General features: G+C 35.2%; 1 protein-coding gene across 4 annotated transcripts in view; it reads right to left on the bottom strand.

The window, feature by feature from the left end:
* Window positions 1-711: 711 nt before the first annotated feature.
* Window positions 712-14,282, bottom strand: part of NAA35 (N-alpha-acetyltransferase 35, NatC auxiliary subunit) — a 94,749-nt gene continuing 81,178 nt past the window's right edge. For all 4 annotated transcript variants that reach the window (XM_061200558.1, XM_061200559.1, XM_061200560.1 and 1 more), the window contains 8 exons: window positions 13,942-14,040; window positions 13,149-13,327; window positions 9,651-9,787; window positions 7,859-7,926; window positions 5,563-5,703; window positions 4,735-4,857; window positions 1,888-1,968; window positions 712-1,036 (listed from right to left, as the gene is read on the bottom strand). In XM_061200558.1, the coding sequence (XP_061056541.1) occupies window positions 977-1,036; window positions 1,888-1,968; window positions 4,735-4,857; window positions 5,563-5,703; window positions 7,859-7,926; window positions 9,651-9,787; window positions 13,149-13,327; window positions 13,942-14,040 (888 nt within the window). In that variant the 3' untranslated portion in view covers window positions 712-976. The remainder of the gene's footprint in view (window positions 1,037-1,887; window positions 1,969-4,734; window positions 4,858-5,562; window positions 5,704-7,858; window positions 7,927-9,650; window positions 9,788-13,148; window positions 13,328-13,941; window positions 14,041-14,282) is intronic.

Genomic DNA, 14,282 nt, shown 5'->3' with positions numbered 1-14,282 from the left:
TGCTTCCTGTGGAGAAGGAAAGGCCCCCAGAGGCCGTGGCAGCTTGACACAGAACAGCAGAGCAGAGACAGGAAGAGGAACTGGCATCAAAGGAAGAAGGGTGAAGCCACTGGCGCTGGGCATTTGTAGGTATAGGTGATTTAAGTCAATTTTCAAAGCCAGAGGATGCTGGAAAGACCCTGATTGAAAATGTCTGATGGGTTAAACTGTGAAGTAGTAAACAAAAAGGAGTATGCCATGTTGAAACCTAACTCTAAAAATGAACAAATCTATACAGTCTTATCTTTTGAATAATGTCACTAGCAAACATGATGTGTAATCTTTTAAAAGTGCCAAATGTAACAGTTAAAGGATTTAAAAAAAAAATCTATATTCTGACAGGTATATAATTTAAGATACCATGACACATAAAATCACAATCCCCATGTAATTTAGTCTCCCTATGTAGCTAGGAGCCCCCCCCAGAATCCCTTTTAAATGTATTTTGCCCAAATCCCATGTGAGTGTTTAAAAAATCCCTTAATTTGAAACTTCTTTTGGATAATTTGTTTGAACTACTCAAACATTAAGAGTAATAAACACCTTCAATTCTTAACATGTATCAACAAAGTGCTATTGTTTTTCATCTCCAGTAGTACATTTTTTGTCAAGAAATTTATTAACCTTTACAAACACTATTTTCACTCAATCATTCATAAAAAATGATTTCTGAGTAAATCTGTAATAAAACCATATAACGTTCATCAATGCATTCAATAAGACCAGTTTCATCCATGGAACATAATAAACCACTTTAAAACAGCAGTTTTCATTCACGTCATGTAAGGCTGTCAAATTAAAAGTATTCCTTATAATGGGTTGTCACCCAAGAAATCCGTCTCACTGCATGTTATGTGGTAAGACTGATGGATAGATCCTCTAAGAGTAGAATCTGAAAGTAGACTCCACCTCTTTGGTCACCTTTTCAGCCTCTCTTTCAAACAAGTTTCACAACAGGAAAATATTTGTGAGCAGAGAAATCAAATTCAGGAGGAACCTGTAAAGAAAACAAAGTCAATTAATGTATCTTATACATATTCAAACAGTAAACAAAATAAAGACTATTATAATTTTAGAGTTTCTCATGTTTTTAGAGACAAGGCAGCTCAAAAGAGATTTAAAAGAAAATGATGTAGCTTATCTCTGGATTTATGAAGGTCATTAGAAAACATGCTGAGCAGCGGTTTTCTAACTTCAGAGAATAGTTAGCAAAGGAAAATGGACTTAAATTACAGGAAAAGGTCATGGGCCAGCAATTTTTTTTTTAGTTCCAGGGTCGCTGATACTCCTGAGCAATGAAATGAATCACTGCTAAAGCAAAGCAGGAGATAAGGAAGAGAGATCACAGAAAAGCAATGGAAGTAAACAAATAGACGTATGTATATAATGGGCAAATGCCACCAAAAATGCCTCGGTGGTTGGCCTCTTACTTCTGCACCGAATGTTGATACAGCACTAATGATACAACAGCATTACCAACGGAAGCTTACAGAATCTTCCATGTCCTGAGCCATTAAAGTCTCTAATTATTGAAGCATTCACTTTTCTAAAGGCAGATGACTTTTTAAATAACTCTCCCATAAATTTGTTTATACACATTTTCTTTTATTACCTTAAGTCATTCAGTAATTTACGTGGAAGCGCAGACTTTAGAGATTTTAAGTCAACAAAATCTTTAAGTTTCAAGGAAAAACGGCAAGCTCTAATTTATTTTCTGCCACTGAATCTCTTTTGAAATAGTTTTTATGAGCGTTTTGACTTTTTTGTAATATTTATTCATCTTACTGAAAAACAAAATGAAGTTTTACAATAAATTAAGACCATTTATTTTCCCTACAATATACTTACCTTAGATTCCTTCTTGTGTCCTCCTGCCAATAACTTCACAACCACAAAGTTGGGTTTGGCAACCTTTAAAATTCTATTGACCTAAATAATGAGCAACATTAAGCTATCAAAACATAAAATTCATAGTCAAAATGTATTGATTTATAGATAATAAGAGGAAATTGGCACGATGTAAGTGTTGATATTTTATTAAAATAAAGGCAATTTAAAAACATGAACACCATCATAAGTCTTTTAGTAACACAGAACTCTAGTAGTCAACCAGGAAAACTTGAAAGGGCTACTGTATTTCGTTTTCATTAAAACAAAAGAACATTACGTTGCAAAGTCCTACAAAGACAATACAATATAGTGTTTGGGGCATGGACTCTGGAGTTAAGCTGTCCGTTTTCAAATTCCAGCTTTGCCACTTACTAGCTATGAAACCTCTGGAAGTTTTCTAACCTCTCTGTTCCTTAGTTTCTTCATCTGTAAAAATAGGGATAATAATTTACCTATCCCACAAAGATGTGTTCTGAGGATTAAGTGAGTTAATACATATTATGAGCTGAGACCCACACCTGGCAGGTAATAAGTGTCCTTTAAGTGTTGACTGTTACTTCTGACAACCATTTGTCTAAAAGGCTTCACCTGAACACATGAATAACAATGAAATGGAATATTCACTTCTCTTAAGAGGAAGTAATGGGCAACTTGAAGGAAAACAAGTTCCCATTGCCCTCTTCTTAGTGACCTCACTTGACACATCACCACAAGTTCAGGAACTGCTTCTCCTCAGCTCCAGATCACACATCCACTTACCTACATGACTACTCCATTTGGACATCCAAAAGCCATGTCCAAAACTGAGCTCCTGACCTTCCCAGCCCTGCCTCCCCCGTGCTCCAGCCTGCAGTCTTCCCTACATGACTCAATCCACCCTGGTGGTGCTCAGGCCAAAAACCTCAAAACCATCCTTGACTCTCTTTCTCTTAACCCACATCCAATCCATCACCATCAATCAATCCCATTGGCTAGACCTTAAAATTCACAGAGGACGCAATCACTTCTGATCCACTGGCACCACCACCTTTCAACTGGATCATAGCTATGGCCTCTAACTGGCTCCCCTGCTTCCACCCTTGGTCCCACCACAGTCTCTTTTCAGCACAGTGGCCAGAGTGATCCTTTAGAACAAAAATCAGATCTGGTCACATCTCTGCTCAAAACTCCCCAACAGCTCACCCCCTTGTTCACCTCACTCCAACACAAAGCCCTTGGCTGTTCTTCAAATACAACAGGGCACACTCCTACCTCTGCACCTTTACACATAGTGGATCCCTCTGCCTATAAGGCTCCATCCCCAGATGGCCACGTGACTTGCTTCTTCACCTTCTTCCAGGACTTGCCCAGAGGCCAACTTATTTAAAAATGTCTAATCCCCTCCACCTGCCTCCTTCTTGTAGCATTCACTATCTCTATTCCCAGCTTGATTTTTCTTCATAGTACTTATGATCTTCTAATACACTATATAACTTATTTATTTACTGCCCCGAGGAGGGCCCAGATTTCTGTGTTTTTTCCCTGCTGGAACCTACCATAGTGCTTAGGACATAGTAGGCACTCAACAATATTTGTTGAGTTAAATAAATGAAGTCCACTAAAAGAAATATTCCATCTATTACAGGCACCTTCCTCTAATTTTTACACTTCCCCTTTTTATTTTCTTTCATTACATGACTATATATGATTTTTTTAAAAAGTCATCTCTCTCCTACCCCTCTTCCCTAAGGCACTTAGCAACCCTAAGAAGCAAACACTGTTATTAATTCTTATGTATCTTTCCAGAGATATGTTATATTCATATAATATTGGCACACATACATGTGGTCTTCCTTTGTTCCTCTTGACTGAAATGGCAGCATACTATACATACAGATTTTAAGCTTGCTTTTTAAACTTCTTATATTCTGAAGAACATTCCATTACAGTAAATAAATATCTTCCTTGTCCTTTTTAGGGCTGCACGGTACTCTACTGCATAATGAAAAATCATGTAACAGTTCCCTTTGATGGACACTAAAGTTTCCTCATTTTTTTACTATTACAAATCCTGCTGTAATAAATACTCTTGTATATTCATCATTTCCCACATGTGCACATGTTATCTATAAGATAAATCCCAAGAAGCAGAATTTCTGGTCCTAAGGACATGTGATTTTTGACAGATTGCTAAAATACCCTTCCATGGAGTTTGTACCAAGATATACTCCACAAAATGGTCTGTGTGTTACAGGTAACTCTAATTTACAGAAAAAATGCATTTCAATAAAATTAGGTATAAATTATGAAACTAACAAAAGGCTGAAACAGTATTTTATATTCTACAAGTTCTAAACTCTAGAATGATACTCAAAATAGTCTTCAAAAACAATAGTCTTTATTTTAAGTGGAATACAGTTGTTTTTACTTCCTGTGATAATTGACCAGATCATTTTTTAGATTTAAGATTTATATATTTTAATACAGTAAACTATAAATTAAAAATTTTTAATTTTAACAACTGAACTGTGGATCAATCTGGATCTTATTTCTATTCTTTCTGCTTACTTTATGGTTCTAAGTCTTAATTTCTCTTTGCATTGATTTCTAAATGTACACAAAGGAGATATTTACATCACTTCATCAAATAATTTTAAGTCTGACAAGGTTAGGTTAGCAAAGCTATTTGAAATCCTTAGCAGAAACATGACAGGCTTCATTTATTAATACTGTGAGGTTCGTTTTATAATTAAACTATCATCCAGTAGTAAGATAGGTACTTCCTGCCAAGCTTTTCCTCTAGAATTACTGTGACTGCAGTCTTACCTCATGGTCTGGGTTTGGGATATTTTCCAATATCATTTTTGCCTGCTGAAAGTGCTTACTAGCTGCTACATACAGTTCTGGAGACTGAGGAGGAGGGCTATATTTATTGAGGTCAGACATTTCCTAAAAAAAAGAAATACTATTATTTAAAACATGCTTAATATGAAAAAACTCTAAAATACCTTTCTTTTTTTAAAATTAATTAATTAATTTATTTATTTTTGGCTGTGTTGGGTCTTCGTTTCTGTGCGAGGGCTTTCGCTAGTTGTAGCAAGTGGGGGCCACTCTTCATCGCGGTGCGCGGGCCTCTCACTATCGCGGCCTCTCTTGTTGCAGAGCACAGGCTCCAGACGCGCAGGCTCAGTAGTTGCGGCTCACGGGCCTAGTTGCTCCGCGGCATGTGGGATCTTCCCAGACCAGGGCTCGAACCCGTGTCCCCTGCATTAGCAGGCAGATTCTCAACCACTGCGCCACCAGGGAAGCCCTAAAATACCTTTTTTAAATTAAAGAATTCTACATTGATTATCCATTCACATACGGACACTAAAGCAAACACCTGGCATGTCCCTATTTTTTTCCTATTCAATTTTCAACCTTCATATACCACACCTCATATTATTCTCATATTTAAATAACTGTTAATGTGATGAGTATATCCAAAGTCAAATAATTTTCATACTATTTAAAACTGCTATTTTATCACTTTATCCCATTGATCCAATAAAAGTTTGACTTGACTATTTTAACAAAATGGCTAGGTACGAACAGCCCATCTCCAGGGAGGTCTAAGGCTAAATATTTTACAATTATTTTAAGGAGCAGGTTCACCTTGAACTGCAGATAGTGCACTGGTGGTGGTGTCATTACACTGTTGAATGGAGCAAATCTGTGCTCATATCGAACTTGTTCACTATCGAGCTCAAACTTGGGTTTTCGTACTTTGCCATCCATGTCAAATGCTACCATGGTCTACAGGAAAAAAAGAACAGATGGTATTAATATGAAAATGTGAACATCCTCATTAATACAGAATAGAAAACAAGAAACAGCTATTTACACACAGTTAATCAAAACAAGGCTCAGAAATCAGAAACAGGAAGAGAAAAACTGGCTTTAGTATTCATTTTGATATCCTGAGCCACCTTTTATACAAAAAATGTTCAAGTTCCAGTGTCTAATATATTACTAATTTTCCTAGTGAAATGATACCACATGCACATTATTCTTCCTAATGCTTTTATAATAGCTTTGAAACCTTCAAGTAAAAGCTCCTGAAGAAAAAGTAGAATATAATTTTTATAAGAAAAGCATTGGTTCTGTTTTTCAAACAGAAGTCCATATTCTGTTTTATGTATTTTAATGTAAGTTGCCTTAAATCATTTCTTGAATTGCCAAGCACAACTTAAGAGTTACTAATTCCTGAAAATGCCTGCTTTGCTTAAACCATTTACTGTGGAGCTTGCCCCATTCCTAATACACTTCTAAAAAAAATCCAGACCCCATCTCTTCCAAGAAACCTTTCCTGATCATCAATCAGAAGTGAACTCTTCATTCTCTTAGTACCTATGACACATATATGTCACCTGGCCTGTCATTAACTAGGCATGTGACACAAGGATCACATCTGATTAGACTTGGTATGCTGCAATGTAGCCAGTACAAGATATCTGACACATGACAAGGGTTCAATATTTGTTAAACAAATTAATATAAACCACTAGACTTGGAAAAAAGGTAATTTTCAAGCAGATAGTAAAAATAAAGGTGAAATTAGAACCTGGAAAGAATCACAGAAGAGAGTTCATTTTATTGGGTTGGCCAAAAAGTGACTTCGGTTTTCAAGAAAAAATAAAAGACACATTCTTCATTTTCACCAAGAACTTCATTGAACAACATATTCACCCTTTTTGTTCCACTACCTTCTGCATTTTTCAGGCAACTTCATAATTCCATCTTCCCAAAACTTTTTATCTTTTTGAGCAAAGAACTGTTCCAGGTGCCTTTCACAGTCTTCCAGGGAATTGAAATTTTTTCCATTAAGAGAATTTTGTAAAGACCGAAATAAACAGAAATCCAAAGGTGCAATGTCTGGTGAATAAGGTGGATGAATCAGAACTTCCCAGCCAAGCTGTACCAGTTTTTGCCTGGTCATCAAAGAAACATGCAGTCTTGCGTTATCCTGATGGAAGATGTTGCGTTTTCTGTTGACTAATTCTGTATGCTTTTCGTTGAGTGCTGTTTTCAGTTGGTCTAACTGGGAGCAGTACTTGTTGAAATTAATCGTTTGGTTTTCCGGAAGGAGCTCATAATAGAGATCTCCCTTCCAATCCCACCGAATACACAACATCACCTTCTTTGGATGAAGACCGGCCTTTGGTGTGGTTGGTGGTGGTTCATTTCACTTGCCCCACGATCTCTTCTGTTCCACATTATTGTACAGTATCCACTTTTCACTGTCGGTCACCATTTGTTTTAAAAACGGAACGCTTTCATTACGTTTAAGTAGAGAATCGCATGCACAAATACGGTCAAGAAGGTTTTTTTCGCTAAACTTATGTGGAACCCAAACATCAAAGCGATTCATATAACCAAGCTGGTACAAATGATTTTCAGCGCTTGATTTGGATATTTTGAGTATGTCGGCTATCTCCCGCATGGTATAACATTGACTGTTCTCAATTAATGTCTCAATTTGATCGCTATCAACTCCAACTGGTCTACCCAACCGTGGAGCATCGTCCAGCGAGAAATCTCCAGCACAAAACTTCGCAAACCACTTTTGACATATTCGATCAGTCACAGCACCTTCTCCATACACTGCACAAATCTTTTTTTGCGCTTTGATTGTGTTTTTACCTTTCTTGAAATAATAAAGCATAATATGCCGAAAATGTTGCTTTTCTTCCATTTCAATATTAAAATGGTTACACAAAAATTCACCAATTTTGATGTCTTTTTTTAAATGCACACTGAATATGACAGCTGTCACATACAATCTAACAAAATTGTTTCGAATGAAGTTAAAGACAACTAAATGCTACCAGAGCCATCTTACAGAAAAAACTGAATGAACCTTTTGGCCAGCCCAAGAATTAAACAATGTAATAGCAATGTAGCAACTTACTTTAAACATTCCAGCACACATATTCTGATATGCCTGGCTCATTGTGATCTCTCGGCTCAATGGGCGAACTGTAATTAGAAAGAAAATCATCCAAACTCTTTCCCTCCTCCTCTTGCATTACTGCAGGAGAAATCTAAATTTAAAAAACCTTCTACCTTGTTTACTAAATTAAAATTTCAAACAGTTTGTTCCTACAGGCTAAATTTTATTTTATGGCCCAAATCTACAAATAATAAAATATAGCATAAAGTTTAAACAATAACTGTGTTCCCAAATAGTTAATACCATAAGATTTTAGTATGAATTGTAATTTCTTCTCAAGTCACAATACAGGGACTTCTTTTATAGGAAAGCCATGGATACAAGTCATTTAATGACCCACCCAAAGTGTTGAAATCTGAAGGCAACACAAAGCACTATTTTGTAACAATTGTAGCCTATCTGTACCCTCCCACGAGTGATTAACAGGGGAGTCCCTTTGAAACATTTCTTTCTCCTCATGGTCCTTGGGCAGTATGCCTAAGTGCTCTGTGATCATCTTTCTGTGCTGACTGTAACAACACACCTCCAGATTTCCTTCCTTCCTGAGCTGTCAGCCTTCTGTCAAAAGAGTATCAAAAGTCTCCTGCTGTCTTGTTCCTTAACCTATCTTATTCCATGTGGCTACTTCTTTTTGTCCTAAGGTCCTTTGACACATGAAATAGCAAAGTAGTAAAAGAAAAGCAAGAAAAGGAACCAAAAGGTTTGTACCAATATTGTGACTCAGTTTCTACCCTTATACCTTCTGAAGAGAAGATGGGCGAGAATTAAAATATAATGACTAATTCACCCATTAAAATGCACAGGTAGCTCACGCCAATGTTACTTATTTCTTAAGTTTAAAAATAATTCACAGTCTCATGCAGCTCAATATTAAAAAAAAGAAACCCAATCAAAAAATGGGCAGAAGACCTAAATAGACATTTCTCCAAAGAAGACATACAGATGGCCACGAAGCACATGACAAGCTGCTCAACATCACTAATTATTAGAGAAATGCAAATGAAAACTACAATGAGGTATCACCTCACACCAGTTAGAATGGGCATCATCAGAAAATCTACAAACAACAAATGCTGGAGAGGGTGTGGAGAAAAGGGAACCCTCTTGCACTGTTGGTGGGAATGTAAATTGATACAGCCACTATGGAGAACAGTATGGAGGTTCCTTAAAAAACTAAAAATAGAATTACCATATGACCCAGCAATCCCACTACTGGGCATATACCCAGAGAAAACCATAATTCAAAAAGACATATGCACCCCAATGTTCACTGCAGCACTATTTACAATAGCCAGGTCATGGAAGCAACCTAAATGCCCATCGACAGATGAATGGATAAAGAAGATGTGGTACATATATATACAATGGAATACTACTCAGCCATAAAAAGGAACAAAATTGGGTCATTTGTAGAGACGTGGATGGATCTAGAGACTGTCATACAGAGTGAAGTAAGTCAGAAAGAGAAAAACAAATATTGTATATTAACACATATTTATGGAATCTAGAAAAATGGTACAGGTGAACCGGTTTGCAAGGCAGAAACAGAGACACAGATGTAGAGAACAAACATATGGACACCAAGGGGGGAAACGGGGGGGGGGTGGTGGTGGGATGAACTGGGAGATTGGGATTGACATATATACACCAATATGTATAAAATAGATAACTAATAAGGACCTGCTGTATAAAAATAAATAAAATTCAAAAAAAATTCACAGCACCTTTCTAACTTTTTTTAATTTTTTACCTTTCTTCTTTTTTTTTGTTTTTTTACTACTACGGCCTTTCTGCTGCTCTTCCATTATCCTTTCCTCTGCCATCTGAGAGCCATCGGCACGACTTAATGTTGACATCAACCATGCATAAAGGAATTCAGAGAGATACCTTAATGGAAAGAAAATGTTAGTTAACGGCAGATGTCTAAATGAGATAGCTTGGTCAACGCAAGTACTAGTATAAATAAAGAGATATTTTTTATAATGCTTTAAAAGTTTTTTTCAAAAACAAAATTATTCAGTTAGATAATTGACAGATTAGATCTTACAAGAAATGGGCATTACAAATGATTAACTTTCCCTTACTTGTTGCCACACAATATGGAAAATTTTGTTTAATTTCCTACAATGATATGAGTTTTACAACTTTTCTAAAGATTTCTGGTGGGGAGGGACAAATTAGTGGTATGGGATTAACAGATACAAACTACTATATATAAAGTAAGATAAGCAACAAGGATTTACTGCATAGCACAGGGAATTATACTCATTATCTTGTAATAACCTATAATGGAATAGAATCTGCAAAAGTACTGAATCATTTTGCTGTACACCAGAAACTAACACAATATTGTAAATCAACTATACTTCAATTAAAGAGATTTCTTGATAATTATGTATATATATGTAAATCAAATGAATGGCCATTAAATTGTTTTTACTATATCAATATAGGTCACATTTCTCCTAAACCTATTAAGTTAATGTCTTATTTTGTTATTAATTACAAAAGGAAACAAATACAGAAAAAATAAAAAATTATAAACATGCAAGCATATAATTTACTTGAGTTTACTCAATAAGGAAATGTGATACAGATTATTCCACCAGATACTAAATTTTCATAAGTTTAAACTAACAAACAATACTTTCTCTTAAGCCAGAAAAGCAGTTTAAATCTAGGATATGAATATATGTTCTTTAAATAAAATTAAGGACCACTACTACATTAATGAAAATCAAAGATTTATAAGAAATTTTATTATGATCAAGTTTGAGTGTATGACACCTATTCCCCAAATTTTTCAAACAGTTATAAGGCAGGTTACAATATTAAAACACATAAAAAAAAATAAAACATAAAAAAAGAACATTTTAAAGCAAAACAAGGGAATTCCCTGGTGGTCCAGTGGTTAGGACCTGGCGCATTCACCGCAGTGGCCCGGGTTCAATCCCTGGTCGGGGACTAACATCCTGCAAGTCATGTGGCATGGGAAAAAAACAAAAAACAAAACAAATGAAAAGATACACCTGGAATGACTTAGGTACTGTATCTTAAAGCTAAACTGAGCACTACGCTTCCTGGCAGTTAAAGCAAACCAGTATATATATATATATATATATATATATATATATATATTTTTTTTTTTTTTTTAAAGTATATAATTTCACATGGAGAGAAAATCATTCCTGGCAATGAATTTAAGAAAAGCATTCAATATAGTATACTTTTATAGGATACAAATGAATTTTTTTCCCCCATCACACTACAAAATGAGGGTTTGTAACCTCTCTTAACTCAATGAGAAGACTTTTTTCTTTTTTCTTTTTTTTTTTTCTGCCGTGCCATGCAGCATGTGGGATCTTAGTTCCCCGACCAGGGATGGAAGGCAGTGCCCCCTGCAATGGAAGCGCAGAGTATTAACCAATGGACCACCAGGGAAGTCCCGAGAAGATTTCTATATGGAACTAATGATACCTTTTACCTTTTAACTATCTAACCGAAGGACAGACAAGGAAAGGGGATAGCTGGCACAATTCAGGACTTTCCTTTCAAATATGATATTTCAATGAGCTTTTATTAAGTGCTTTATCAAAATTAATACACAGTTATATCTAAGGAGAGTCAGAGTGCTAATATTCTATACCAATTCTCAGCTGTGATCTCAGGACCAGCAGCAGTCTCACCAGGAAAGCAGTCAGAAATGCAAATGATTCGGTGGGTCCTACCCTAGAACCTAGTAAACCAGGAACTCTAGGAACAGAGCCCCAGCAAGTTGCTTTCCGAGTGATTACCATGCACGCTAAATTTAAGAATCACTGTTTTCTACTGATTTTAAAAGGGTCCACATGCTTTAGGAATCACATTCATGAAGAACAACAAGTGTATATCTTGTGAAAATACTGGAGCCCAATCTGTAATTTTGAAACTAAAAAGCAGTTAAAACTAACATGAAAGTAGACCAGAAGGGTACTTACAAGCAGAACTAAAATTTCTTTTGTTAACGAGAAGAAATGAATCTGCTCAAGTATTCAGGTAAATTTCTAATGGAGTATTTATCGGAATATCATTTGCCAATCCATTGTGCAAAAAAACATATAAAAATTGTATCTTGAGAAATCAAGAGCACAAAAGCTTCCAATTAGCTCTCTCAAACCACAACACTTGAGCATGTTCCCCTATAAAATGCCTCGTTTGAATAGGGGTGTCTAGTATGAATTAATAATAAAAAAATTCCCAAGTAGCTATAACAACACCTGTTGGTAAGAGTTGTTATCTGTTTTTCATAACCAAGAATTACCTGTTAAGAGCCCTAGCAGCCATGACCACAAAACCATGTTAACAGCGTAGAAAATAATTACTTTCCTGCCTCCACAGCAGTGACTCCAGGGAATATACAATATCTTAAATACCAAGTTAAATAATTTAAATATGAATTAAAAAGATGAACTAAGATCTAATTAGTTATATTAGATATATCTTAGATATATTAAGATCTAATATATTAAACTTAGCTGTTTGTGATGGGCAATAATAGGTCATTACTATTTTAAAATTACCACAACTAAATTACCATACTTTACTAGACTAAGAAAAAGATGCAAGATAACTGAATTCATTAGCTCTCAATTTTCTTATTTTATTTCTGTGACAGCTTTTTCACGCCTAAAATATTCTCAAGCTTCCTCTTACTAGGTTTATCTCAGCTCCAACTGAAAGCAAAGAACTACTCTGCTGAAGATCACCTCTTATCAACTCCTTCAAAGCTCCTGAGACAAATCCTCAAGGCCACAGTTTGCAAGTTATACTCCTAATGATAATCTTAGCCATAATTTCTTCTCAGAAGAAAGATCTGGTTCAAATTTTGAAACTTTAATTCAGTTAAGTACATTCCACAGCTAGTACATAGCATCACTGAAGTCAGTGCAACATGTATGTTAATTTTTCTCTTTGGAAACAGACAAAAGCTCGTCAATTAATCCATTTACTTTGACGCCACTTTTATTAGTGAATTTTAAATAAATATTACAATGGCTAGAAAAAATATATTTGTACATTGTTATGACACTTAAGATGTTTAAGATGATCTAGCTCTAATTTTCAATAGATATTTTTCAATCATCCCACAACTAAATTTCAAATACAGTAAATAAAAAAGTACCTTAAAGTTACACTCTACTTTACAGATACTCTCTCAGATGTTACGTATCCCACCCACCACCAATTTTAACTCCAATCGTTCTCTTACCAATATATGTAATAGTACTCGTGCATGCTGTAGAGTTCCAATTCAAAGCCACTTAGAAGATACTGTATCATAATTCGAAGGTTATGGTAAAGGACCCAGGTACCTAAACAAGCCAAATGTTGCCTTTGGGGCTCCTGTTTCAACAGCATAGTGTGAAGGGCTGCATCAACCTTCTCTGCCTATCACAACAAAATGTCGTAACATTAACTTTCTTTTTAAGGTAATGAGAGAACTACAAAAAAAAAAAACAGCTAAAAATAGCACATGAGCAGAAAATGTAAATCTCACCACCTCAAGAATTCATACTTTCAAATGTACCTTTGGTTAGGTCTACACTCAAACTTCTCATTTCTCAAAGGATCACATTTATCTAAACATTTCCTAAATTAAAAAGATATCCATTTTATAGTACAAAAGTAAAAATAACTGACTTCATATCTTTAGTTATATTATTAATATGGTTCTGCTCACAAATTTACTTGAAGATTAATACATTTTTATTATAATGTAAACTTGCTCTAATTATAACTACAGCTCTACACATATTTTACAATTCATCCCGATTATCAAAAAAAGTAATTTAAGATGTTTCAAGGTTTGGATTATTGTTTTGTTTTGTTCTGTAAACCCTTTCTTTGGTATACGTAACTGTTACATTTTAAGTCAAAAGGAAATTCACCATATTGAAAAATTAAACAGCCAAATTATTGTTCCAAAGAATTGTTTTTGAAAATCTGGTCAAGGTATATGAATTGCTTAATTTTGGAAGGGAGGGCAACTTGTTGGCTCTTACCTCATCCTGCAAGGTGGCAAATTCCTCAAGAATATGACCGAGCTTATCTCTCTGTCGAGCCCTGTTATGTCCATGGATCTGAATAAGACTACAGAATGGCTGCAATACACATACAATTTGTTAACCGTCAATATGAAATACGCTTATACTAAAGAAAATTAACATTCAAAAGTTAACAAGTTTTCAAAATCTTGTTTAAGGGAAAAAAATGTATATAAGAATCATGCTATGCATACTTTTTACATAGATGTTTCTTTTTAAGAAACTCAATACTGGAATTTATCAATAGCTAGAGGAGTGGCTGTTTATGAAACTTGTTTTCATATGGCAAAAACATCTTC

This window comes from Eubalaena glacialis, chromosome 9 (assembly GCF_028564815.1).
Source record: "Eubalaena glacialis isolate mEubGla1 chromosome 9, mEubGla1.1.hap2.+ XY, whole genome shotgun sequence".
Lineage (NCBI taxonomy): Eukaryota > Metazoa > Chordata > Mammalia > Artiodactyla > Balaenidae > Eubalaena > Eubalaena glacialis.
This window is presented reverse-complemented; position numbering and strand designations above follow the sequence as displayed.